Consider the following 27,024-nt stretch of genomic DNA (forward strand, 5'->3'; position numbering starts at 1 on the left):
CCTGAGTCACCGCCAGCGATGCACTCTTCACCTGGCCACCCTGGACCCCCGTCTAGAACACCAACCTGGGCAGGAGGCCTCAAGTGTCAGGTTTATTAGCAGAGGGAGATGGGGAGGTCCCCCTTTACAGAGTGAGACGAGCTGCCCCTCGCCTGACCTTATTCACGCCATGTGCCCCCACAGGTGCTGACACCAGTGCTGAGTGGACGCGCCTCCCTCTGCTCTTGCTTCTCCATCCAACCTCCGGCTGGGACCCAACCACCATCAGAGCAAACTCAGCACTAGGTCACACTGGCCGAAAAGCCCAGTGTTGGCATATGGGGTCCCAGGTCCTTGAAATTGGTTCAAATATAGCATAAGCGTACTAAAAAGTCCCTTTGTGAAAGGAAAACACCTGTGGGGCACACACAAAGCAGGGCCATTTCAGAGTGGCTGCTATGAGCCAACCTCACAAACTTCTGAAGACAAACAGGAGCCCTCTGCTCTTCTGAGCCCCTAGAACAACACGGCCACACAGCTAGGGCACCTAGAGCAGACAGCATTCCCGGCCCACCTGCCTGGCTGCTCAGGCCTCGGAGCATCGGGAAAAGACGGGGACAGCCCAGGCCAAGACGGAGAGGCCCAGAGCACAGCTGCACAGGGGCAGCTTATCCTCCTCCAGGGCAGGGTGCTCTCACTACCCTCCCTGCAGGGCTTCCTGCCCCCAGTCCTGGTCCCGATAGAACACTCTCTCCGGCTCCCTAGTACCTGTACAAACGCGTGCCCATTCCTTGCTCTGGATCACAAACCACCTTGCCCAGTTAGCGCAGATCTCAGCCTGTAACTCACTTCCTGTCATGCTATCCTACCCTCTGGAATACATGCTACTCTGGCCACAGTGAATTTCACATTATTACCCAAACACCAAACCACAGGACCATGATGCCTCAGGAGCAGCTGCTTCTGCCTAAAACGTTGTTTGTCCTTCATAATGTTCACCATGTTCTTACAACCCGACAGGCCTCATGCAAGATTTGAGGGGGCGCCTAGAGAAGAGGCAGGCTTCCCCTCTGTCCTCCACCTAGGTGGTTTTCAAATCACTCTCCAGGATGCCCCAAGGGGCTAAACCAACTGTTCCAAGTTCTCGCAGGGTTTTGTCAATGCCTCAGTCTCAAAACGGGCTTCATTTGTGGCTCAGCTGGTAAAGAATCCGCCTGCAATGCGGGAAACCTGGGTTTGATCCCTGGGTTGGGAAGATCACCTGGAGAAGGGAAAGGCTACCAACTCCATTATTCTGGCCCGGAGAATCCCATGGACTATGCAGTCCATGGGGTCACAAAGAGTTGGACACGACTGAGTGACTTTCACTTCACTTCACTTCAATCTCAAATATATCACTGCCTGCTAAGATGGGCTGTGCAGGCTGGCTGTCACCTCATCCCCAAGCGTGAAGGCCTCTCCGAGAAGACCTCCTCAGCCATTTCTGTCACCCACACCCATGGTGCCATGCACCTACAGGCCTGCCTTGGACGTACAACCTTGCCTCCTGGCTCCTATTTATGGCCACCCATCTCCCTGAGGTCCAAATGTTTCAACTTAGGAAACTTGAAAATAAGGGGAGATGAGGTTCTCCCTGGGAGGCCTGGCTACCCCCACAGAAGTTTCCAGTTGGTTTAGCCAACACTTCCCTTGCTCTGGAGAGATGGGCAGGGATTCAAACGCCTTGATGCTTGAAGGACAACCACACCCACTAGTCCGTGCCAGCTTCCCTGGAACAATGCCGCTCCTCCCTTTCCTGTCTTGCTCCACTGATGGAGGGGCTGCTGGAAAAGGGCCACCCCTCACCAGACGCTTCAGGTCCCAAGGAAGGACCAGGGGACAGCAGGAATGGGTCCCAGCTGGACGAGAGCTGTCAGCTTCCTCTCCCTGCCCCTGGTGGGGCTGTGACTCAGCATTCAAGAGACGGCCACATTCGAACACAAGACCAGACCCTTCCTGGGTCAGTGGCACCAGGGCTCAGCCCTACCTCAGACTCTGACTCCTCATGGGATGCGGCCCTTCGGTAGCGGACCTTGCTCCCGTTCCTCGAGTCCTGGTTGGCTCCTCTTTCTTCTAGCTTAGCTTTCGTCCTTCCCTTTCTCATGAGGAAATTGTCCACTACCCAAAACATCAGAGCCTATCGGAAGAAAAATGCAGGTCACTCTGGGATAAGACACTTATGAAAGCAAAGGCAAGCAGCTCCCATACCCATTCTCCTCAGCCCCGTTCCAGATTACAGCGTTAACAACTAGGGAGAGGAAGACAGCATCCAGGCCCTTGCTCTCTCTCAGAAGTCAAGGAAGAGACTTCCAATCCCTGCGCCCTTTAAGAGTTTTGCTCCAAGGGGCTGTCTGCTGGTGACTGATGGGGACAGCCTTCTCCGGGTGTCCGAGCACTTAGCAGAGCAGGGCCTGAACCAAGGTCTTTGGACTCCTGGTAGGGGGCTCCTCCCCTGGGCTTAGTTGCTGGCCGGCACACCTGCCACATCGATCACCCCCAGGTTCCTTTGCCATTTCTTTCCTTATTTCCTAATTTCTAGCCAGTGTGCTTATGAGTTTCTCTAGGAGCCCTGCGGTCAGGAAAATTCCTGACAGTCTTCATTCCTAACGGTCTTAATCTAGAAGTCACTGTTACATATGTGGCAGTTCCCTGGTAGGGAGGGCAGGACAAAGATCCCAGGACCCTCCACTTTGTACAGAGGCCCCAGAGCAGGATCTGCATGTTGAAGAAGTAATCCGATGTTTCTAGGTCTCGGGTGGGGATGAGAGCTGGCAAATACTTGCATGCAGGCACCCAAGTGCTAGAAGGTGTTTTCTCTGTCAGAATTTTGAAAGGAACACGGGAAGGCATGGAGCAAACAGAGGTTAAGGAATGCAATAAGGCACTGACATTGACAAAGAAGGGGACGATCAGCATGACGATGGCCAGCTTCAAGTCTGGGTTTTCAATGGGATTCAACAGGGCCACCTGTAAAGAGAAGCAGACTTAGTGAGGTGGGGGGAAGCCACAAAGACAGTTTCCAGGCGGGTGGGGAGAGGCAGGGAATGGCCCATGAGGCCCTGAGAGGAGGCTCTGCTAAGACACTCCCCTCAGAGACCTGATGAGAACCGCACCTCACACCCAGGGCCACAGTCCCCAGACTTGACTGCCAACGAGGGACCCCTTAGGAGCCCACTAGGAGCAGGTAATCCTTGGGTAGCTTTCCCCTGCTATGAAGTGGGAAGTGAAGGGGAACTGGAGGCTGAAGTGCTTTACAAAGCTGGCACAGGGTGGAGTGTGGGCTTCAGCAAGTTGGAAAGAGTGAGGTTGGTGGACAGTCATCACAGATACTAGCAATGAGGTGCCGACCACTTTCTAATGGAAATCCTGCACCCCAACCACCTCAACAACAACAGCTCCCAAAAGCCTTAATTTTTTTTTTTTTTTAAATAAAACCGGCCACAAATAAAACCAAAGATCTGAGCTACTTTGGCTGGTTTCCTGTGGGCAGTGGAGTCTTATCTGCACGGCCCTGGGGCCAGAGGGCAGTGTTAGGAACCACAGGAACATGTGACCAACCACTGCCTGTGGCACCAAAAGGCCTCATTAAACCACTGGCCAAGAGAGGTGAATGAGAGAGAACATCTGCTGACAGCACTTAACAGTTACGCGATGGCACAGGTAACAGCAGGGCAGGGACTGTATCTTCATGGGGCTTTACATATTTCCAAGGCCTAGTCCAAAGCAGATGTGTATAAGGGAGGTAGAAAGATGCTATATGAAAAGATGACAAGTTACTGCCCTTGATTCGTGGCCAGGAGCTGCCCCATCAGACCAAATCCAGGTACCTTCATGGAGTTAAAAAGAAAACCAATTTGGTTTCCCAACAGGGCTGGGGTGGGGATTGGGGAAGAGGGGAATACTGTCTTCCTTGACATCTCAAGGAGTTTGTAAAGAAGGGAACAAGAGGCAAACCTTCTTCCACTGAAGTATTAGGAGGACGATGAAAACGACAGATTTTTCAAAAATCATGATCACGATGTAAAGGGCACATTGTCCAACCCAGGCTCCACACTGCAGAGGGTCTCCTGCAGGGAGAGAGGGCTTGGTCACTCACTCGGGTAGTCACTCGGTCACCCCTCCCCCATCACCCACAGCTCCCATGAGCCCTGATCCCCCACCCCATCCAAGAGCTCCTAAATGAGCCCTCCAGAGCAACAAGAATCAGCTTGTCTTGAACAAACAAAAATCAGAGAATTCCTAATTTGGAGATACCAAAGTGGCCTTTCTTTTAAGAGACTCTAAGATATAATTACAAAGGCACTAAAGTTAGTAAGTGCCCATTGCTTGAGAAAAGCTGGCTCTTTTTGTCCACTGGCAGCAGAAGCTGTGTTAAGCAAGACTGCTATTATTATCCATTGTTGATGTTTCCAGCGGCTGTGGTGCTATCCATCCTCTCCCCATCCACGAACGGGCTAGGGTTTCTGAATCAGGAAGGCAGTAAACAACCTCTTTGTTTGCCTCTCACCCCTATCCCACTTCTGCCGCCATTCCCCACTCCCCCTCACTTTCCTGCTGCCCTTAGCCCTGAAAGTAAGAAACCTGACTTGGGGGGGTATTCAGATTCTGTCTAGGGGCACCCCAAAACACCTTGGACTGGAGACAAGGAAACAAAAAGAGAAGCCCCCCAGGTAAGGAGGCTGTGACTAATGTCTGTGATTCCCGCCAGTCACTGTGCTTGAGAAACAGAAGAGGCCAGCAGTCCATACTGGGAGACACTTGGCCCCTCAAGCGCCTCCAGAATGATTCAAAAGGGACTTGATGAAGGGTGGAGGACCCCTCCAGTGAACACCCTCCATCTTCAGTGACAGGGAGAACCCATGAGATGGGTCCCTGGGGAGCCACACACCTTCAGCGCAGGAGACCCGAGGCGGGGGTCGGGGGCGGGGTGCCCCAGCCACTCTGGAAGCCCCGCTGGAGCTGCTTGATCAGGTGGCCAGGAGGGGGGCTAGAGAGTAACTGCAGGGGAGACAAAGGCCCTGATCCAGGCCCCGAGAGGGATCTCTGGCTTCTGTTTCCACAGTGTCCGCAGCAATCCCTGTCTGGGGGTGGGTGCCGGCAGTCCCCAGGCCAACCCGCTGTGCATGGTGGAGCCCCAGGGGAAGCCTTCCATAGCCGGTAATGGACACAACCCCAGGCCATTCCCTTTTCTGGAAATTCTCGGGAGAAGTGCACAGAAAACAGGCAGAAAGACCTCAGTGCGTCTCCTGCGGTGTCCTATTTACTTTCACTTCTGGGTAAGACACATCTGAGCCAAAAAGCCATTTCAGAAGCGCAATTTCTCCTAACTAGATTTTTACTGGAGTTTTGTAATCCTTTCAGTAAACTATCTGACGTTATTGAGGAAAGTTCTCAAAAACAGCAGCTCAAAATACTTGCTAAAAACTGTTCAGTGAAATGGGGGATGGTCAGACAGAAGCACTGGTAGGACAGATGAATGAACTGAGACTAATGTGTTTAAAAGTCAACAAGACAAGTGGCAACACATTTACTATCAAACGAAAATCTGCTTGCATCATGCTAACCCCATTTGCTCTAAGTCTTAAGTGGCAACAGAAGAAGAAAATGCTTTTCCTCCTGCTGTTCTCACACTGCCCCCTGAATTTCACTGCTTTGAGTTTCAGAGTCATCCCCCTTAGCTGCAGCTGCCTTTTTTTTTTCAATGTGGATGCTTGAATAAGAAAGTTTTAAAGCAAAAAAAGAAAAGTCACATGTGACCCCTCTGTCACAGACCATGTCCCCTGAGCATCTAGCACATAGCTACATAACCACCGGCACACGCGCTGGTTTTTCTGATTTGTTTCATTTGAGAGTCTTTCTGGCATTCCCCACAGCCTCATCTTTCAAGGAGAGACAAACCAGGCATTCTCGTGTGCCCTGCTTTTTATTATCACACTGGACACCCTCAGGTACTTCGGTGTTTTTGCTGGATTATTTCCTCAGGATAAATCATGGGAATGGGACCAAAAGAACGGAACTCATCTGTACGTAGAGAGGCTTCCAGAGGGAGCACTGGGACAGAGGCTGGTAGCAAAGCCCAAGCAACAGGTACCTGAGGGACACAGACCGTTTCCAGGAATTTTGTCTGGGGAAGAGCAGCCTAGTCTTCAGACTGCAGACACCACCTCTCCCTGAACCTTGCCTTATCCCTCAGGGCTGCGTGGTCTATTCCCCACATCCCATGTTTTTCTTAGTAAGTTCACCTTCTTTCCTAGGGACCACAGGAATACCCAGAAAACAAGCCCCTCTCCTTCACTAGCTTAAGAGAGCTCTGGGCCCTACTTGGAACTACTGCCCCAAGTGGATGGGCCAGGTAACAGGTACAGCAGAGAGAATAGTGTCCACACCCTAATCCCCAAAACCTGAGACCATGCAACTACTGTGCAGAGGGGAATTGAGGCTGCAAACGCAATAACGGGGGCTAAGCTGACGAAGACGGGGAGAGTGTCCTGGCCTATCCCGGTGGCCCAGTAATCCCAAGGGACACCGCAGAGCAGAGGAGGCGTGAAAGGCCCGAGACATGAGAAGAGCGCAACCTGCGGTTGTGTGTATGTATGATCAGTTGCTCAGTCATGTCCAGCTCTTTGTGACCCCATGGACTCTAGAAAGCCAGTGTCCTCTGTCCATGGGATTTTCCAGGCAAGAATACTGGAGTGGGTTACCATTTCCTACTCCAGGGGATCTTCCTGACCCAGGTATCAAACTCGGGTCTCCCGCATTGCAGGAGGATTCTTTACCACTGTGCCACTTGGAAGCACTCAACCTGTGGTTACTGGCCCTGAAAATGAATGAAGGGGCTACAAGCTAAGAAATACAGTCACTGTCCAGAATCTGGACAAGGCCAGGAAACAGGTTCTCCTTGTAGAGACTCCAGAAGGAACCAGTCCTGCTGACAATCTGGCTTTAGTCCGTGAGACGCTTTGTCAGACTTCTCAGACTAGGATAATACAGACTAAGATAATACATTTGTGCTGTTTTAAGCCAATAATTTTGCAGTAATTTGTTATAGCAGCGAAAGAAAACAATAAAAACAGGAACCAGGTAACTGAGAATAGCCACTATCCTTCCTCAGCCTGGGCAGGGAGGAACCAGATGCTCCTCGATAAAGGGCAGCTTCACCTGGAAACACCCTGGCTTGAGGACTCTGGTTCCCAAAGTCAGGGGGTGGGATGACCCAAGGGCAGGGGTTGAGGCACGTGGGTAGAGGAAGGTGGCACAGAAACAAGAGGCTCAAACAACCACTTCTTTCCATCTCTCTTAGGGATGCAAACAGGACACACTGAGAACAGGTACGACCATAACGGCCAGCGTATCGGGACCTGGCCTGGTCTCCACTCCCAGGCCACTGAGCAGCACGACTGGGTATGAGCAGCTCTCCCTAGCGCCGCTCAGCTACAGCTGACTTGAGAGTCCTGCCTTCCAGGAGGGATCTTAACAGCAGAGACGATCTGACCACTGTTCCTGGAGCTGGTGGGAGGATCGGGTATCCCGGTGTTGCAGCCAAGAGGCCCTCCAAGTTGTGCACTGCCTGGGTGAGCATCATTCAACCCCTGTGGGTGCCCATCCTATAAATGAGGATGATGCCGCTTTGGTCCACGTGGTCCATTTCTGTCCTCCATTCGAAGGAATCAATGACTTGGAGCTTCTCCGCAGGGAAGACCCCGAGCCACAGGGGCACACGCTGTGAGTTGGACACTATCTTGAGTCAGTGACTCATCAGGCATCAAGTAACGAGGCTAAGAAAAGCCCTCCCCTGAGCTCACCTCCCATCAATGGAGACAAACAATTACTTAAGACTTCTAGAAATACCCCAGGCACTCACAGCCAGCTCCACGAACTGGCTCTCCCTTTAAATTCCAGTCTCTTGTGGGTCTTCCCCATCTTGGCCCGTGTGCCCCTCATGACAAAGGCTCCACTGATGCTGTGCCCATGAATAGGAGCTCCTGGCCACAGACAGCAAGGGCCCACTGTGAAGGTGGGAGAGAGGTGGATGCCCAGAGCGGGGCAAGGATCAAAGAAGCCCCTCTCACCAGCAGCCCCTGAGGCCACATTCAGCTCTTTCTCTGGGGCTAGTAAGTAAAAGGCACCCCATGTGCACTTGGAGCCAGCATGAGGGCAGCTTCCTACCAACACTGTATCCCCACAGTCTGACAAGATGGAGTGGGTCAACACTGTGCCAGTATCCACAGGCCACGTGTTCTAGGCTCTGTCTCTGTGAGTGAGGATGCCCCTGCTGTCCCTGGTGACTGTACATGCAGGATGCCAGGTGGGGGGCCAGCCCACAGTCAGGCGATGGCAAGGTGACTTGGCCCTGGGGTGGGGGATGGACACTCCAGTCCTGACCTTGTGAGCTCCGGTAGTGGAAAGGCCCAGTGACAGGACAAGTACGGACATGCAGCAGAAAGAAGAGCAGCTCCCAAACTGAGAGCCACCCCTGTCTCTCCAGCAAGGCAGGCTGGTGGGAAGCATGACGGAGGAAGGTGGCCTTACTGCCCCGCAGGTAGGGCTGCTGGTGCCCTCTGCTGGAGGAGGGCCCCGTCCCCTCCCTGTCTTGAGGGTGAACCCTATGGCCCCTGCCAGCAAGGCTGGGGACTTGGCAGTGAAGCAGGCACCCACCCACCTGCCTCACATAAGAGGATGGAGCTCAGGCTCCAGAACCAGCCTCTCCACCACACAGAGGAAACAGCCACCCGCTCCTGAACCTCCTCCAACCCAGCGGCCTAGAGGGCTGTACAGGGCAAGGAGCAGAGCCCCTCCAGGACGGCCCCTCTGCGCCCCCGCCCAGTGCCCACACTGCATTACCATACTCGCCAAAACGCAGGGACTCCCACTGCTGCCACTCCACCAGGACGCTGACGGCGCGCACGCCCACGTAGATGAGCAGCATGCCCACGGTGGCGTCCAGGAGGAAGTTGATGAGGTACCTGTGAGGAGAGGGCACCGCGGCACCGTCAGGAAGCACCACCTGGGGAGCAGCCACCAGGTAGCCAGGCCCCATGTGCTTCCTGGGTCAAGGTCAAGGCTGGGGACCTGGGCCTGTTTGGCCCTGCTCTTCTGGGAGGGAGAGCCTCCAGTGAGCCCGTGTGGGGGAGGCTGTAGGGGTCACTTCCAGGAGCCCAGGAAGGCCTCCCACCCTAGGACAGTGCCCTGCTCAAGGAAAGTGGGAGAGTGACAAGAGACTCAAAAGGCCTCAAGTATTCCTGCCAAACAGACTGGGAGAGAGTGACTGGGAGCAGCCAAGGAGGCTGGTAGGAAAACAGAACTTAATTGATAGAAATTGTTCCACGACTGCTCACTCCCTGAAGGCCCAGCCCTCCCAAGGCCCCGAGACAGGGCTGCTGCACAGATCAGGGTAGGAAATGGCCTCTGGGGTTTCTCAGACCAGAAAGGGCAAGGCCATGTGCCCTCGCTCATCCCTATGCTTCAGCGCCTGCCACGGAGGCAAGCCCCAGCAAACACCTACAGAAAGGGCAAGATGATGCAGGAAGGAGAGGAGGGTCAGAAGACCACGCCCACCCTGACCTCTTGTTCTTGCGGGCTCTGTTTCTATCTGTCCGACACACACCTCTTCCCTCACTTGGCCCCTTGCCCACTAGCCCTACCCTGAGGGCCCAGAACATAGGCCCCCCCAGCTCTCTAGACAAAGCAGGAGATAAGCAGTCATGGGGTCAGGTGCCCTCCTGGATGCCACATAGCTTGGAAACTCCCCAGAGAAGCTGCAGATACTACAAACTAACTGCAGCACTTCCAAGTTGAGAGGCTTGAGATACTCAGGCAGCCCCACGCCCCTGCCCCAAGGCCTGGCCTCAATAATGTGCACAGTACTCTGAAACCCAAGGGAGCACATTGGAACCAGCGCCCTGGGGTGGCGGGAAAACCAGAGGGAGGGGACAACGGCCTTTTCCTCCTGCCTTTCCTCTTTAAAATCACAAGGGGTCACTCTCGGACCAGAGACGGCATATTGACTGCTTCCCAAGCAGTTTGTCCAAGGTCACACTGAGCTCTGGCCCTAGGCTAACGCTGCCCTCATGCTTAGACCACACTGGTTTCAAGCGGTTCTGACATCTGGGACCCATCCTGAAAATATCAAGAGTACCTGACACAGATGTATGTATTCTTTCATTCATTCCCTCATCAAACACTGATTCCAGCCTACTGTGTACCAGACCTTGGGAACACAGACAGGAAGCCCTAGACCCTCCCCTCAACACAGGTGAGACTGGCAGCCAACAGGGTATCCTGTGGGCCTCAGACCACACTGGCTGGGTTCAAATTCCCACTCCATCACTCTTGAGCTGTGTGAACTCAAATAAGTTATAAAAATCTCTCTGCTTCAATTTTCTAACTGTAAACTGAGGATAATCAAAGTATCCATACTGCAGCGCTGTTATGAGGATCCAATGAGTCAATATAGGTGAACAGAGTCTGCCACGTAGTAGGTGTTATACAGATGTGCTGTTAGAATCCTAGCCCCTGAGACATCACAAGGACCAAACTCCCACCCAGAACAGTACCCCCAGCACAGGGAACCCCTGTCACCATTGGGAGCAGCTCGGGCTCCTTTGTTTTTAATTTCTCTTCTCCCTGAACTGACTGGTTTCCCTTGTAGATATGCAAAAACCCAAGATGGCCCAGGTCCAGCCCAACCCTTCCCCGATCTGGGAAGAGTCACATGGCAAAGCGAGGACGATGGGGCTGGAACAGATCCCACTCCAGCACTCACTCTTCCACAGGCCAGGCACTCTCTCTCCTACTCTGCTCTCCCCAGCAGCTCTTTGAGCAACTGCTGGAGCCCCACATCTTTCCTAAGCTCTAACGACAATATCCTCTGATTGATAAGTGCCCCAGTGGCTTCCAATGGTGCCTGTACCCATCACCTCACGAAACCTTCACACTGATCCTGGGGATATGGATGAAGAAACAGAGGCTCAGAGAAGTTGAGCCACCTTTCGACAGTGTGGCTTCCCAGCCAAGGGCTCTTTCCACAACACCCATCTCCATTTTGGGCCTCTTCTCCTCTGGCTGAGCACCTGAGATCTGTCAGCAGCTAACATCCCCTTCTCCACCCTGGCTGTGATTCAGTTTGTCAACGACCCACAATGACCACAGTGGGACCAGGAGATAGGGTTCCTCACCCCAGGGCCTCTAGGGTGAGCAGCTGGCTCTCAGTGTATCTCAGCCAACCGAGATGGTTTACCAGAGGATGACACAAGCTTGCTGCTGGGCTCAAGGACCGGAAGGACCAGGCCCTTTCCTAACCAGCTCCCCTACAGACTATCCCCCTTCCAGTCCCCTGCTTTGGGACTACACCCAAACAGATGAGAACCTATCCAGGTCTTCAGGAAAAACCCTGGGGAGGGAAGACTTTACAACTTTCTTCTGAGTCTGAACTTGGACTGAATCTCAGAACTGCACACTCTCACCAAACAAGAGAAGCTTAAAGGAATCTTCTAGTCAAGATGATCTTAAATATACGCTAAATCTTTTGGCAAGGGACTCACCAGCCCTCCAGCCTGCTCTCCCTCAGAGGCACAGCAGGGCAGGGCCAGGGGGTATTCCAGGCAGAGGGCAGTGCAAGCAAAGGCACAGAGGAAGGAGGCAGCTGGTGGGCTTGAGGACCACCAGGAGCAGGCCAGCATGGTTGGAGCGCCAAGTCTGAGCAAGGAAGGCAGCAGATGGAGCCAGGAGAAGGCAGGAGAGCGACCTTTTCCATTCCATGGCACTGTTTGAGTATTGTTAGCAAAGAGGTCAGGTGACGTGGCCCAACTGGGCTTTCCGGCAGACGATTCTGGGGGTTGTGTGGAAGGCACATTGACTGCACTGATGAGGCGGAACCACTCATGGTCTTCAGGTCAACAAGGTCAATGGTGGTCAACAATGGCTCTGACCTCGAGTGGCTGACATGACAGAGAAGCCCCTGTGTGTCTTGTTTCAGCACACTCACTCCTTCCAAGCTGCTGTGCAAGGGCTGCTTGGAAACTGGGAGACATAAGGGCACTAGAAGGCCAAGGGACAGAACTTAGGTTGATAAGCAGAAAGCCAGCGCACAAGGCCACCATCACTGGGCAAAACCCTAACATCCAGCATGCATACGACGATCTCTCAGAGGGAAACAGTGGATGAAGGAGAGTTGCCCCCTCCCCAAGCCAGAGGGAACGTGACCGGCAACAGAAGGAAAGGCGTGGAGGGCCAGACGATGTTCATACTCAAATACGGTCCACTTACAGTGAACAAGGGTCCTCTTCGTTGAGATCTGCTAGGTATACATTTGCAAAATGGATGAACAGCATTCCTATGGCTTGTTTGGAAGTGTCTAAAAACCTGTACAAAACAGAATCGGCACTTGTTATCACTCTGACAGGAGGGTAATATCCAATTTGGGGGAAATGTTAAGTCTGAAATAAGACAAAAAATGCTGCTGGGGAGACCCCAACCTTCCAATGACTAGTCCCCTCCTCTGGGGGCGCTAGCACTAACTAGGGGTTGGCCTTTCCGCTACCTTTCAAAAGCACCAGTATCAGTGCATCCCTGAGAGGCCGCTGACTTATAACAGATATAAACACACAAAACACATTTAAAATATGTCTCTACCTTTTCATTTTTGTTACTTCAAAACAAAATGCTCGATCACAGCTTTGGATGAGGTCCAAGGTGCTTCTCCTTTAAAGAGCCCCCAACTGACTTCATGCACAAACTCAATGACATGTGAGCTTAACAAGACTTGCATGAATCCAGCACTGCTGCCAGAACCCTGAGCAACCTTCAGATGCTGCAGCTTAAACAATGGGTGGGACCCAGGTGGACATGTGTTCCTGTGAAGGGTCTGAGGAAAGAGATTTTAGGCTGTGAGAGTCATCGTACTCTGCGTGACTACGCACTCTGCTACTGCAGTGCCAGGGCAGCCAGGGTCACTAGCCCCCTGCTGACATTTCACTTGTGGAGACGGACAGTGGCCAGGTTGAGGCTGTGGGCTATAACCTGCCAATCCTGGGCTAGAGGAGAGGAGTTTTAGAAAAGAGAAAACAAGTTCTGTAGTCTCTGGGACACATGGCAGGAGCATGGTGGAGACAACATGGGCCCTCAGTCTCTCTTCAACCATGAGCACTTGGAGACCACTTGCAGTCCATGGCTGAGGGACCTCTGGATTGCGGCCGCTTCTCTCAGCCTCCCAGGCTGGGCCTTCAGAACTGGGCAGGCCACTGATGGGATGATGGGCATGGGACTCAGGGCTGGAATGGACCTTAGAGATTATCCAGACCAACCCTGCAGCTGAGGCTTGAAAATCATTTCCTAAAATCATGGTAAAGTAGAAGCTGCCAAAGGGGACCATGTGGAAAACTCAACTCCACATTCCCCCAGACCCCCTGCCCAAGCTAAATACTCAAGACTTGAGAGAAGATTATCAACATTCAGAAACAATGTATTGAAGATCAATCAAGAGTATGGCTAAAATGTTATTAAAAGGCCTTCACCACAGAGATTTCTCACAAGTTTCCTTTGGAGGGAAAGTTGCTATGGTTATGATAGGTGCAAGAACGACAGCTTCTTGAGGGCATCATGTTGTCCTGAGGAGCTGCCTGTTGCCTTGTGAGGAATTTAGTGTTTTTGGAGTTTTGTCTTTGGAGGCTATGTCTGAGTATCTCACCAGCATATCTGGAAGGAAAAATTGCTGCCACAAGGTCATCCTAGGAGTAAGAAAGACTAGTTTTGATGCAAGGAGCATGTACACGGTACATTTGACTCATCTCCACATTTAGATTACTTTTTTGCTTACACATAGAGAATTCAAGGATTTAACATAGTCTGTCAACAGGGAGAAGTAACTAACAAAGCCTTCAGTGTGGACGGACACATCTGTGTCATCTTCCATTTCCTAAAACTGGACAGCAGAGTGATGACAGAAGCACCACCATCTGGCTGTCACTAACCCTATCGTGGGCTCAACATTTACCTGGAGAAACAAAAGTACTTTCATATTATACACAGCTCATGACGATAAACTGGACTAATGGATTTCAACACTTTATGCCATGTATAACTGCTCACGTTCCATGCCCCCGCCACCCCCTCAAAAACACTCAAAATAGTCAAAAGTACTCTAGGAATGAGTTAATATTTAAATACCCACCATATCCTCCATGGTCGTCTTTCATGCTTTGGTTCTCTGAAGCGTTTGACTAAAGGAAAAAAAAAAAGAGCAGATATTCAGTAGCTTGCCACAGTGATAAGGAAGCAAAGTGCATTTAATAAGCTGGGGATCCTCAGCACACTCAGTGTTCACACCACTGAGTCACAGTACTTGCTCAGGCTTCCCTGGTGGTTCAGATGGTAAAGATTCTGCTTTCAATGCAGCAGACATGGGTTCGAACCCTGGGTCAGGAAAATCCAGTGGAGAAGGGAATGGTAACCTACTCCAGTATTCTTGCCTGGAGAATTCCATGGACAGAGAAGCCTGACAGACTATAGTCCATGGTGTCACAAGGAGTCAGACACGACTGAGTGACTAACACTTTAATATATCAGGTAACCAGGAAGACAAGCTGAGAAGGAACTAGAGGAGGGAGGGTCCTCAGTGCCAGGCCATGGAGCTTGGAATGAGTTCTGAGGAAAGGAAAACCCAAGGGAGAGAGCTAAACAGAGACAAAGACACAGAAAAACACAGAGGTGGAAAACCACCTCTGAATGGTGTAGATGGTGGGTTTCCGAGGGCAGGATGGACTAATCAAAGCCCCAGGCAATAGGCAGGGGCCCTCCCAGCCCAGGACAGTGGGGGTGGTGTGCTTATTCAGCAACAGCCTTACCACGATGGATGACAAAGGGCTCCCCAGACTGACATCTTGACCTCAGGCAGGTCTGCAGACACAACAGCTTATATGGATGGAAGCAAAAATGTTCTAAGTGTCCTGCCCTCCGTTAAAGCCCCAGGCAGACTATTTCCACACTGACTCTACCAAAACCAACAATGCAAGTGCCCTGTATGTGGGGTTTTCCTACACAAAGTACTGAAGAAGAAATAGACACGATGGTAGCAGGCAAGAATCGACTTCTGGTAGAGTCCCAAGCTGCAGTGAGGATGCACGAAGAGGAAGGCGGCAGCGAGGGAGAAACCGGTGCCGAATCAATAAGCCCTACTTCTCTAAATAAATACAGGCAGCCCTTAGACTGCAAAGCAAGGATTACCTATCCACATAAAAGAAACTTCTGGTGTTTTTCGAGACATTTTGATAGACCAAAAAGCAAGTGAAATTGTGAGAAGCTCTGTTACCCCACTGACAAATCTCAGATCTAAAACATCAAGGCCACAAAATCTGGAGTTTGAGGGAGGCCCAGAGGTTCAGTGAGCAACCTCCTGGCTCACTGAAGGGCTGGGGGCTCAGGAAAGAGAGGTGGAGGGAACTGGGCCAGGACAAGCCGTCTGGAGGGAAGGCTGACAGGCAGGGCTGGGGTATCTCCTGCTCATTTGCTCGTCTCCTCAGAGGAATCGGTCCCTAATAGCATAAAATAAGGGATGTTAAAACAACCAAAGAGAACACCCTCATTCTTGGGAGACATGCTGAAGTACCAGAATGGGTGCAATTTACCTTCAAGTGGTTTAGGGGGAAATTATGTTATATATACTAATTATATATAATAGATATAAATGGCATAATTTATAATGTGGAAGCCCTACATTATAATTATACAGGATAAATAAAACAAATGTAAGTGATGATTCTATAGTAAGTATTTGTAATTCTATTAATATGATATATAAAAAAATTAAGAGAAGCAAATACCATGTTATGGGCCAAACTGTTTTCCTCCTCTCACATGCCCAATTCATGTGAAGAAGTCCTAACCTCCAGAACCCCAGAATGTGACTATTTGTAGACGGGACCTTAAAAGAGATAATAAAGGTAAGACAAGGTCACACGGGTGGGCCCTAATCCACCATGCCTGGTGTCCTTAGAAGGAAAGGAGACTAGGACACACGCAGACAGAGGGGTGGCCGTGAGAGGACACGCTGAGAAGACGGCCACCTTCAAGCCAAGCAGAGAGGCCTCGGGAGAAATGACGCTGGCCAACACCTTGGCCTGAACTTTCACCCTCTAGAATTGTGAAGAAAAAAATTTGTGTTGCTTAATCCACCCATTCTGTGGTAGTTTGTTCTGGCAGTCTTAGCACACCAATACATAGGGCAACACAGTAATTGGTAAACCTAGAGGAAGGACACTTCGGTATTCCTAAAATCGTTATTTAGACGTTTTCCATGGGTCTAACTTTCTCTGAAATAAAAAGTTGGGAGGAAAACACACTCTGGAAGAATGAACCAGTGCCTGCGTTCAGAGGGCAATCTGGCATTAACTATCAAAACTGTTGATGCCCACAATCCCTTAACCTGCGGTGCATGGCCAGGTACATGCTGTACAAGTCTTACTGCAGCATGTGCCGAGATGCACAGGTCTTCACTGTAATACTGCCATAACAAAAACCCAGGAAGAAGCCAACACCATCAATAAGGGGTCAAGTATATACATCACAGTACGACACAACACCAGGCAGTTGCTAGAAACAAGGTATGTCTGCATGGATTAATATGGAAAGATTAACAAATTATATTAACAAATAACAGAAGAGTATGTCTACCATGATTCTGTTCAGATCCATGTTTTAAAAATATACATTTATGCTGATATTACACATGGGTTGTTTTTTCCCCTAGGGTTAATGTTAAGTGACTGTTAACAAGGGCTCCCTTTGATGAAAGGAATTGTGGATCAGGGAGTAGACTTTTTATATCATTCTGAATGGCTTAACACTCTTCCATGTTCATACTGCTTTTATAAAAAAAAAAAAGACAACCCTATCACGGACTTGTACTAATGCAGCAAAATGGGGAAAAGTGATGTGACTCATAGCCGGGTTCTGCGACAAGAAAGGGAGAGGAAGAGTGTGTGCAGGCCACCCATGCCTAGGAACAGTCTCACCCAGGAGCGCCCTCAGCGGGATGCAGAGCACATTCAGATTCTCCTGCTTTCTCCCTCTCCCTCTCCCTCTCCACCCCATTTCCCTAGAATATATGTATAAAACACATGTATACAATACATGAATACAATATAAAATACATGTATTTTAGACTCTGATATATTTAAGTAAATGAAGAAACATTAAGAAAGCTACTCCAGATCTAATTTGGACAAGAACAGAAGAACCCGTTCACCCATCCCTGTTTTATTGTGGGGCCTGCAGTGTGAGAGGGTCCGTTTGGCAGGAGATGAAATAAATAAAAATTTCCATCTTCCTTACACTCTAGTGGGGAGAGAGGAGTAAACACACAGCATGTCGGATAGCAACAGTAGAGGAGAGCAGGAAAGAAGCAAAGGGGCCTCGGAAGTGGGTGTGCAGGGGCAGCTGAGGAGGCCTGGCAGGTGAGCATCGCTCTCTGAGAATCACCCATGTCTGTGAAAGAGCCATCAGACAGAGGGCTGAGGCCAGGGACTGTGGGAAGTACGGGACACGAGGTCAGGTCTCCCAGGGTGAAGGCTCCCCTCTGCCCACAGTGACCAGGGGGCAGGAGCAGGGCAGCAAGGCTGTGGCCCACAGTCCAACAGACTCAGCCCCTGCTGTGCTGTGCTGAGCAGGCAAAGACCATTATGAGAACCCAGGATGAGGCAGTGGTGGCGTGGCCTGCTGGTAGCAGGAGAGGACGAGAGGAGGTGGGCTCCCGGCTGTTTATCCTCAACACTGAGCCAACAGGGTGGGGGGTGGGGGTGGTATGAGAGGAAGAAAACAGTCCAGGATGACTCCAGAGCTGGGAACTTACATGGTTCCACTGCACTTCTGGTTTCGGTGTGGGGGTGGTGAGAAACCGAAAACTGGGGAGACACACTTCTCTACAGGGAAGAGACAAAGAACTGCCCCCGAGTCCCTGATGGACGGTGAGAAAGGTAACCAGTCTCATGGACACAGACCTGCTTCCCACAGAGGTCTGGCAGCTGCCTCCTCAGAAGCTCCACAGAGTTTCTCAGGCACAGCCCTGGGACAATCCATCTTTTCTCAATTCCTAGTGCTCCTGCAGGATGGAGAGAACTCAGAGGGAGCAAGAGGCCAAAGCAGCATGCAATCCATCCTTTCCAGCATATCCACCAATATCCCCTGAGGCTGGAGGGCTAGTGGAGGGGAAGCAGGCAAACATTAAGGGAAGGTCAAGCGCCTGATAAGAAGTGACACTGGAGTTGGAACCCAAGGTTGACAGAGCAGCACCTAACAGAGAGCTTCGTGCGACAAAGAAGAGGTGAGTGAGGATGTGGAGAGTGGTGACAGACGAGGGGGCCATCAGGACATGGAGCCCTCACGGGCTCCCAAGCAGGCTCTCTTGCCTTCAAGCACACATATCCTGAAGACAGGCATGGGGCCCCATCTCCAGAGAAGCAGTAGGGGCCAAGAGCCAGAGAGATGGGTTGTGAGTCCTGTCTCTGCTACCAGTCATGTGACTTTATGTAAAAGGAAAAAGTAGAAGGGGTGCTGCTATGATCCAGGTTGACCCTCAGTATCTGTGAATGTGACCTTACTTGGAAAAAGGGTCTTTTCAACCGTAATTAACTTAAAGATCTTGAGAAGAGATAATCCTGGATTATGCAAGGGGCCCTAAATCTGATTATAAGTACTCTTATGACAGAGGAGAAGATGGTCTTGTGAAGACAGGAGCCTGGAAACTTCAGAAGCCACCAGAAGAGGAAGAGGCAAGGATTCTCCCCTAGAGGGGGTTGTGGTCCTGCCAACACATTGATTCTGGACTTTGGGCTTCTAGGACTGTGAGAGAATAAGTTTCTGTTATGTTAAGCCAAGAAGTTTGTGATTATTTGTTATGGCATTCATAGAAAAGTAATAAAGCAATTTTTAAACTTTTTCTCTTTTTTTGGCCATGCTGCATGGCTTGTCAGATCTTAGTTCCCCAATCAGGGATTGAACCTGGGCCTTGGCAGTGAAAGAGGGGAATTCCCTTTACTTCTTAAAAAAAAAATTCAGATTTCAAAACACTCCCTTCCAACTGAAATCCCACTCCGTTTCTCTTCTCAGGGCCAATCCCTGTCACCTGGGCGCTAGGTGAGTAGAAGATGGACAAGTGTCTCTGTAAAGAGACAGACAGATGGTCTTAGACTTTGTAGAGTCAGGCCCTCGTTGCGCTCATTGACAGCGCCCTGGAGCTTCAGCTACTGTGCACGTGGCCCCATCTCTTAGACGGGAAGTGACGTGGTGCCCCTGGCGTGGCTGTGTCATCTCTGAGTCATTCTACAAGCACACTGCAGCCATTGTCCAAGCCATGCTGTCTCTGCCTGTGTGGGTTCACTCCTAGGGGTGGACTTGTTGTGTCAAAGCTTATGTACAACTGACTCTGTCATACTGCCCTCCAGAGAGGCTACAGCAACTCATACAAGTGTCCATTTTCCCAGAGCCCTGCCTGCACTGTGTATTATGAAACTTTTTGCTTTGACAGTGTGGTCACTGGAAGGCAGCCCCAGCATGGCTGTAGAGGGCACTCATCAGGGCACATGGGCTCCCAGGCATGCTCAAGTGGGGCTGGCAAGACTCCCACCTGCCCTCTCTGCCCACCTGCTCTGCACTTCAGCTCACACCCTCCCCTGAGAGGATCAGGGCACAGTGGTCACGCTTTAGAAATCTCGTGCTTTTGCTGCCACACAACTGGACGGCAGCAGGGGTGAGTGGATGCTGCGTTTCACACAGGCAGCCTCGCCACTGTTCATGTAATGCTGCCACGTGGTTTTGCACACAGCTTTGAGTCAGCACCTAGAGGACAGGGTCTAGGCACCCCCTTTCCCCACCCTCCTTGGAGCCTTGCCCAGCTGATGTGCCAAGGACTCACTGAGCGGAGGAAGAGAGCTAGGATTCTATACAGGGTGTTTCAGGTCACAAGAAGACATACGAGGTGGCACTGGAACCACAAGAACTGGAAAGGAGATAATTTCCACAGAGCAGCTGCAGTTCTACTTAGAAACCAAGTAGTAAAAAGTGGAACCGTTTTGAAATTAAACCACACAATTTAAGAGAGATGTGTGGTCCAAGCCGGCGCAGCCTGAGTGAAGGAGAGAGGTGTGTAAGGGGCAGTAAGAGGCTCCTGACTGCCAGGGGAAGAGAAAGCAGGGTTCGAGGCTGAACGACGATGGGGCAACCTGGGCTTCTGCAGACATGGTTCCCAGGAGGTGGCATTTCCCTGTGCCCCTCTTTATCTCATGGTATTTCCCAAACCAGCACAATGAGGGTATAAAATCACCCCTTGCTATGAACACAGTACAGAAAGAGGCTCATGAACGGGGCAGCCTTCTTGGCAGAGAGCTTCTCTTGGCCAGGAAAATCCACCGAGGCAATTCAATTACAAAATAAAACGTGTGGAATGTGTGTATTTTTATGACTGAAGTCATACGCTTAAAGCTGGAAGGTGATCGCACACCACACAGTGACCACTTGAGGGTCTGGCATTTCACAAAGTGATACAACAGAAGACATCCTGGGCAGTGCCGTGTCACAGAAATCAGAGTTACAGGCTCTTCACTGGGACCACAAAATCACTGGTCCCTATGTGAGACCCTGGGTCTCTGTGAGCAGGCTTCTACCCTCTTGGGTAGGGGAGCTCCAGAGACTGTGAGCTCATGCTTTCTTGTTCTTTCCTGGGGGCAAACACTCTCCTTCCAGTGACCTGAAGCCATGAAAAATAATCCATAATTTTGGAGCCTTCTACCCAGTGACAGGCTGCTGACCAGGATGACACCTCTGATGGCCTAGGGCCTCATGCGACACAGGCTTCCTGTCAAAGGTAACTGACTGTTTACTGGGACAAACAGCAAGTAGCCCCATTCCCAACTCCACAGCAAGCCCAGCAGCCCCACCAGTGCCAGCTGGGGATTGCTGAATAAACTAGGCAGTTTGAACTCTGAGTCACAGCCAGAAGGGTCCTGGTGGGGCCAACACCCTCAGCATAAAGGGTGAGGAAAATGGTGGGGGGAAGAGGTGATGTGTCCCAGATCACCAGGTCCTTAGCAGTGGAGCCGGGGTGAAACAAGCCACCTGAGACAGGTGGCTTTTTCAGTAACCTCAAACCACACTGCTGGTTCTAAGTGCCCAGGACCCCAATCCCAAAGGACAGAAACTCCTGGGGGTGGGGGTGAGTAAATCCACCCTCACCAGCAGTCAAGGAAGAGCCCAGAAGTGTGTCTGCACTTTCTCTAAATTATAAATGATCACCCCAACAGCTGAGTCTCTTTAACACCCCTTAGTGGTGTGAAAACCCCAAATGTACTCAGTGTCTTCTGGGCAGGGAGAAAATTCCAGGAAGACTCTGAGGAAGTCTGCTGTTTACCAACCCCCCGTTCCAACCCCCCTGGACCCTCTCTTTCTAAGGAAATCCCTTTGCTAGCATGTAGACTGCATTATCAGCCTCCCCTGCAGCTGGATGTGGCTGAGTGACCGACCAAGTGCTAGCCTAGGACAGTTTAGTGGAGGTGATGGAACTCCAGCTGAGCTATTTCAAATCCTAGAAGATGATGCTGTGAAAGTGCTACACTTAATATGCCAGCAAATTTGGAAAACTCAGCAGTGGCCACAGGCCTGGAAAAGGTCAGTTTTCATTCCAATCCCAAATACTGCTACTGCTAAGTCACTTCAGTCGTGTCCGACTGTGTGCAACCCCATAAATGGCAGCCCACCAGGCTCCCCCGTCCCTGGGATTCTCCAGGCAAGAACACTTGAGTGGGTTGCCATTTCCTTCTCCAATGCATGAAAGTGAAAAGTGAGAGGAAAGTCGCTCAGTCCTATCCGACTCTTAGCGACCCCATGGACTGTAGCCTACCAGGCTCCTTCGTTCATAGGATTTTCCAGGCAAGAGTACTGGAGTGGGGTGCCATTGCCTTCTCCAATCCCAAATAAAACAATGCCAAAGAATGCTCAAACTACTGCACAATTGCACATGCTAGCAAAGTAATGCTCAAAATTTTCCAAGCCAGGCTTCAACAGTATGTGAACTTCCAGATGTTTAAGCTGGTTTTAGAAAAGGCAGAGGAACCAGAGATCAAATTGCCAACATCCGCTGAATCATCAAAAAAGCAAGAGAGTTCCAGAAAAACATCTATTTCTGCTTTATTGACTATGCCAAAGCCTTTTACTGTGTGGATCACAACAAACTGTGGAAAATTCTGAAAGAGACGGGAATACCAGACCACTTGACCTGCCTCTTGAGAAATCTGTATGCAGGTCAGGAAGCCACAGTTAGAACTGGACATGGAACAACAGACTGGTTCCAGATGGGGAAAGGAGTATGTTCAGGCCGTATATTGTCACCCTGCTTATTTAACTTATATGCAGAGTACATCATGAGAAACGCTGGGCTGGAAGAAGTACAAGCTGGAATCAAGATTGCCGGGAGAAACATCAATAACCTCAGATATGCAGATGACACCACCCTTATGGCAGAAAGTGAAGAACTAAAGAGCCTCTTGATGAAAGTGAAAGAGGAGAGTGAAAAAGTTGGCTTAAAGCTCAACATTCAGAAAATGAAGATCATGGCATCTGGTCCCATCACTTCATGGCAAATAGATGGGGAGACAGTGGAAACAGTGACTATTTTGGGGGGCTCCAAAATCACTGCAGATGGTGACTGCAGCCATGAAATTAAAAGATGCTTACTCCTTGGAAGAAAAACTATGACAAACCTAGAGAGCATATTAAAAAACGGAGATACTACTTTGCCAACAAAGGTCTGTCTAGTCAAGGCTACGGTTTTTTTTAAAAAAAAAAAAAAAAAAAAAAGCTATGGTTTTTCCAGTGGTCATGTATGGATGTGAGAGTTGGACTATAAAGAAAGTTGAGCACTGCAGAATTGATGCTTTTGAACTGTGGTGTTGGAGGAGACTCTTGAGAGTCCCTTGGACTACAAGGAGGTCCATCCAGTCCATCCGAAAGGAAATCAGTCCTGAATATTCATTGGAAGGACTAATACTGAAGCTAAAACTCCAATACTTTGGCCACCTGATGTGAAGAATTGACTCATTTGAAAAGACCCTGATGCTGGGAAAGATTAAAGGTAGGAGAAGAAGGGGATGACAGAGGATGAGATGGTTGGACAGCATCATTGACCCAATGCACATGAGTTTGGGTAAACTTCAGGAGTTGGTGATGGACAGGGAGGCCTGGTGTGCTGCAGTTCACGGAGTCGCAGACTCAGACATGACTGAGGGACTGAACTGAACTGAACTGTGCCACCTTTCAAGGAGAAATGAAGAGGCAGGTGATTCTTACAGCAAGAAACTAAAGGCAGTCCATTCGGGGGTAAGTAACCTGAAATCTAGTCTCTGCTTTATCAAAAGTTTTGTTATTTGAAGCAAGTCACTTAACTCCTCTGGGTCTAAGCATCCTCCATTGTTGACTTCATAGGATCAACGTGAAAACAAAACAGCTGCAGTGGATGAGTGGTGTGACTGCCTCACCACTACCCTGCATCAGGCATTCAGTCCAGCATTTCACATCATTACTTCTTATCTTCACAACAACGGTGAAATGTATTATTCACATTTTACAGGTAAATGTATTATTCACATTTGGACCACAAAGGCAGAGAGGGGCCTGGAGGCTCCCTGAGGCCAAGGACCATCTCCTGCCATCAATGTGTCCTCCTGACTCTGGTCCTCTTCCCATAAACACCCCCACACTGTGGCTGGAGTGAGCTGAGATGCCACGCCTTGCTTAAAACTTTCCAGAGTCCACCCTATCTCCCTCCCCTCAGGGAACACAACTGTGACTTTTCAAGCTGGTAACACAAGGTCCCCACGGTCTAGCATCTCCCGATCTAGCTATTGCTCACATAGTCCCTTCGGTGTGGCAGGGCCCCCATATTTCTTCTCCTGCGTAACTCTTAAGATTTAGTTCAGACCATTCTAAGACATGCCTCCTTTGTAACTGAACTAAGCCTCCTTCCTCCCTCTGGCTCCCCAAAGTCTCCTATGAACACCCTCAGATTAACACTTCACATGCAATGGTAAGGATCTGTTTCTCTCTCTCACTAGACAATTAGTTAAGGAGGCACACACTTCCTTAATTTATTCATGTTTACACCCTCACACCCAGCCCAGCACCTAGAAGAAAGCAGGCACTGACCTGAACAGATGGGAGTGGAGCACAGCAGGCTCTGTCATGGGCCAGAGGAAGTGACGGCTTAGCACTCAGCATCCAAGCTCTGGGCTCAAAACCTCAGGCTGGCAACTTAGGTGGGGCCAGAGAAAGCAATTAACCTTCCTAGCCCTCAATCTGCCCCTCTATAAAATGGAAGAAATTGCAGCGTTCACTTCACTAGAGCATTAGCAAGAGAGTATTTAAAACTGCTCTGTGCTTAGCAGGTAGTGAGCACGTCGCAGCAAGAAGGAGCAGAGGCAGGCCCACCCTTCAGGTGCAGGCCCACCTGCGCACAGCAAGAAAGCGCTCCTCTGCCTGCAAGCTGTGAATGCAGGGCCTCCCGGAAGTCCTTCTTTTCTCTTTTAGATAATAAATCATTGTGATAAGTTTGGAAACTAGAGAAAGTGAAATTACCTAAAATGCCATCATCTAAATACAACCAAGATCATTAGCCATTGCATCACTGTACTTCTGGTTTCAAAGCTTCTGGCCTGCACTTCCCATGTGGAACCAGAACAAAGCTACAGCAGGCTGTGGTTCCCTGGTCCGCCAGCCTCCATCAGCCCCACAGGATGGCCACTGGAAGAACTCTCCAGATTGTGGTGCTCTGAAAGGTGAGCACCAAACGGTGGTGACAGGGACACCCTGCACAGAGCGTCAGGGCACAGCTCAGGATGGAGCAGCCCACAGACAGGCAGGGTTGGGCCTCCCACCTCACCACAGATAGGCAGGGAACACAGGACATGCTCAGGAAACACTGAAGGACTGTCAGGAAAGAGGACTCCAGACCAACTCGAAAGGCTTTGAAGGTCACCAAGGAAAAGTCAAATCTGGTTCTTGTCAAGACATCTCATGCTGCTCTTGGCTAAGGATGGGAAATGCACCGTGAAGTCAACTAGGGGCTGCTGCAGAATTTCTTCTAGAGTCAGAGTGAGGAAAAAATTTGAACTGACACATCGCTGACTGACTCAAGAAACACCATGGAATGAGACCCCCGTTATCACGCTGTGATTCAGAAGGAAGAGCAGGTCAGTGCTTCTGTCCCAAGGGGTGGCTGAGCAGGCGGCTGCAGTGAGGAGTGCCGTGGTCAGAGTTCAGCTGGGGGTGCTCACCCCACAAAGTGAGAGGCCCCTGATGAACTTGCCTCCTCTCACCCAGAGCCACTGCCAGGAGATGGGAGGGCAAGGGGACTGAGTGTCTCTTCAGTGATCCCCAGGGCCGCTGCCCTCTTCCCATAGCAGGCTCACTGGGCCTCTGTGCAGCCCCTCCCCGACCTGCCTACTCGGAACACAGGGCCTCAGGTCCTGGGTCTCTCTCGGTCCCCACGCAACCTTCCAGACTTACCTGCTTTACACCCCTACTCCTTCCACTGTCACTTGGGGAAGCAAGACAGTTAACTTCTGCTGCCTCCCATCATATAGGGAGTGACTTGTAGGTGCCCTCATATACTCAAATCCAGGTATTTTAGGGGTGGAATTTCAGGTTGATGGAAGAGATATCTTTGAAGAGAGACCTTTTTAACAGCCCTCAGAAATCACACCCCAGGGGTGAACCCCAGCACCCCTTCAACCACATGATTCACAGAGAGGAGGCTGAGTCAGCTGGGCCCAGTCAGGAGAACCCAGACTGAATCTGATCACTAAGACCAGTGAGCACCTTGTCAGAGCAGAAACCAGTGCAAATGCTGCTGGGGGCCTCCAGAGCCTGCAGGGTTGAGCCAAAGTTAACCTGCCCACGGCTGTGGGTTTCACACCCATCACTCCTGCCCCACCTCCTAGCCTTTACCTGGGACAGAGGTGGCAGAGCAGCAGCTCCAAAGGCCACCGGCAATGGCTCTTTCTACATGTCCAACTCGAGAGTCACACTATTTTCCATAATAAGACTATTGCAGGGACTTCCCTGGTGGTCCAGTGGCTGGGACTCTGCACTTGAGCAAAAGGGGGCCCCAGTTCAATTCCTGGTGGGGGAACTAGATCCTGCATGCTGCAGCTAAAGATCCCACATGCTGCAACAAAGACTGAAGATCACGCGTGGTGAAACAAGATTCTGCGCAATGAATTAATTTTTTTTAAAAAGTCTATTTTTTGCTGGTCGGTCTGTCCATCCATCCATCCATCCTCCACAGAACTCTGTGTGGAAGTCTCAAAAATATATATAGTTAAACATAAACATAAAATTATGCCATTCTTCACCTAAAACTCCCATGGCAAACAAATCTGCCCAAAGTCAAACTTTATACCTGAGAGCTGTGTACTTTAAAAGAATTTTAAAAACAACAAAACAAACACAAAGCCTTCCCACAGCAGAAGAATAAAACACAGGCTCCTTCTCAAGGCCCAGGGAATATATGACTCAGGCTCCACCTGCTTCCCTGACCTCCTGCCCTGATCCCCTCTGGCCATTCTGGCCTTCTCGCTACATACCACACTCACCATGCTCCATCTTGCCACAGCTGTATTTTCAAAATGTCTGGAACTCTCTTTTCCCAGTTTGCTCCCAGTTAGCCAAGTGTCAGGCCCCTCTTTTCCCAGTTTCCAGGTCACCTCCTTGGAAGCCCCTGTTGACCATCTCACCTGAGATGTGCACATCCTGTATTGCTCCCATCCTTCAATCTCATTTTCCTGTTCCATTCTCTTCACAGCACTAATAGCTCTCATCTCAAATTCTTAGGGGTTCTCCTGACTTTTGTTGTTATTTCTCCCAACTAGAAAGTAAGCTCTGTAAGACCAGGACCTTCTGCTCTATTTATCCTCACATTTTTAGCACCCAAGAGGGTGCCTGGCTCCTAACAGGTTGCTACACAATATT

General features: G+C 50.4%; 1 protein-coding gene across 1 annotated transcript in view; it reads right to left on the reverse strand.

The window, feature by feature from the left end:
- LOC120868379 (store-operated calcium entry regulator STIMATE) overlaps positions 1-27,024 on the reverse strand; it is a 54,096-nt gene that overhangs the window by 3,745 nt on the left and 23,327 nt on the right. The window contains exons 2-7 of the mRNA XM_040247181.1: positions 14,186-14,234; positions 12,283-12,378; positions 8,860-8,981; positions 3,973-4,085; positions 2,908-2,985; positions 2,006-2,155 (exon numbers count right to left, since the gene is read on the reverse strand). Of these exons, the coding sequence (XP_040103115.1) occupies positions 2,006-2,155; positions 2,908-2,985; positions 3,973-4,085; positions 8,860-8,981; positions 12,283-12,378; positions 14,186-14,234 (608 nt within the window). The remainder of the gene's footprint in view (positions 1-2,005; positions 2,156-2,907; positions 2,986-3,972; positions 4,086-8,859; positions 8,982-12,282; positions 12,379-14,185; positions 14,235-27,024) is intronic.

This window comes from Oryx dammah, unplaced genomic scaffold, assembly GCF_014754425.2.
Source record: "Oryx dammah isolate SB20612 unplaced genomic scaffold, SCBI_Odam_1.1 HiC_scaffold_9, whole genome shotgun sequence".
Classification (NCBI taxonomy): Eukaryota; Metazoa; Chordata; class Mammalia; order Artiodactyla; family Bovidae; genus Oryx; species Oryx dammah.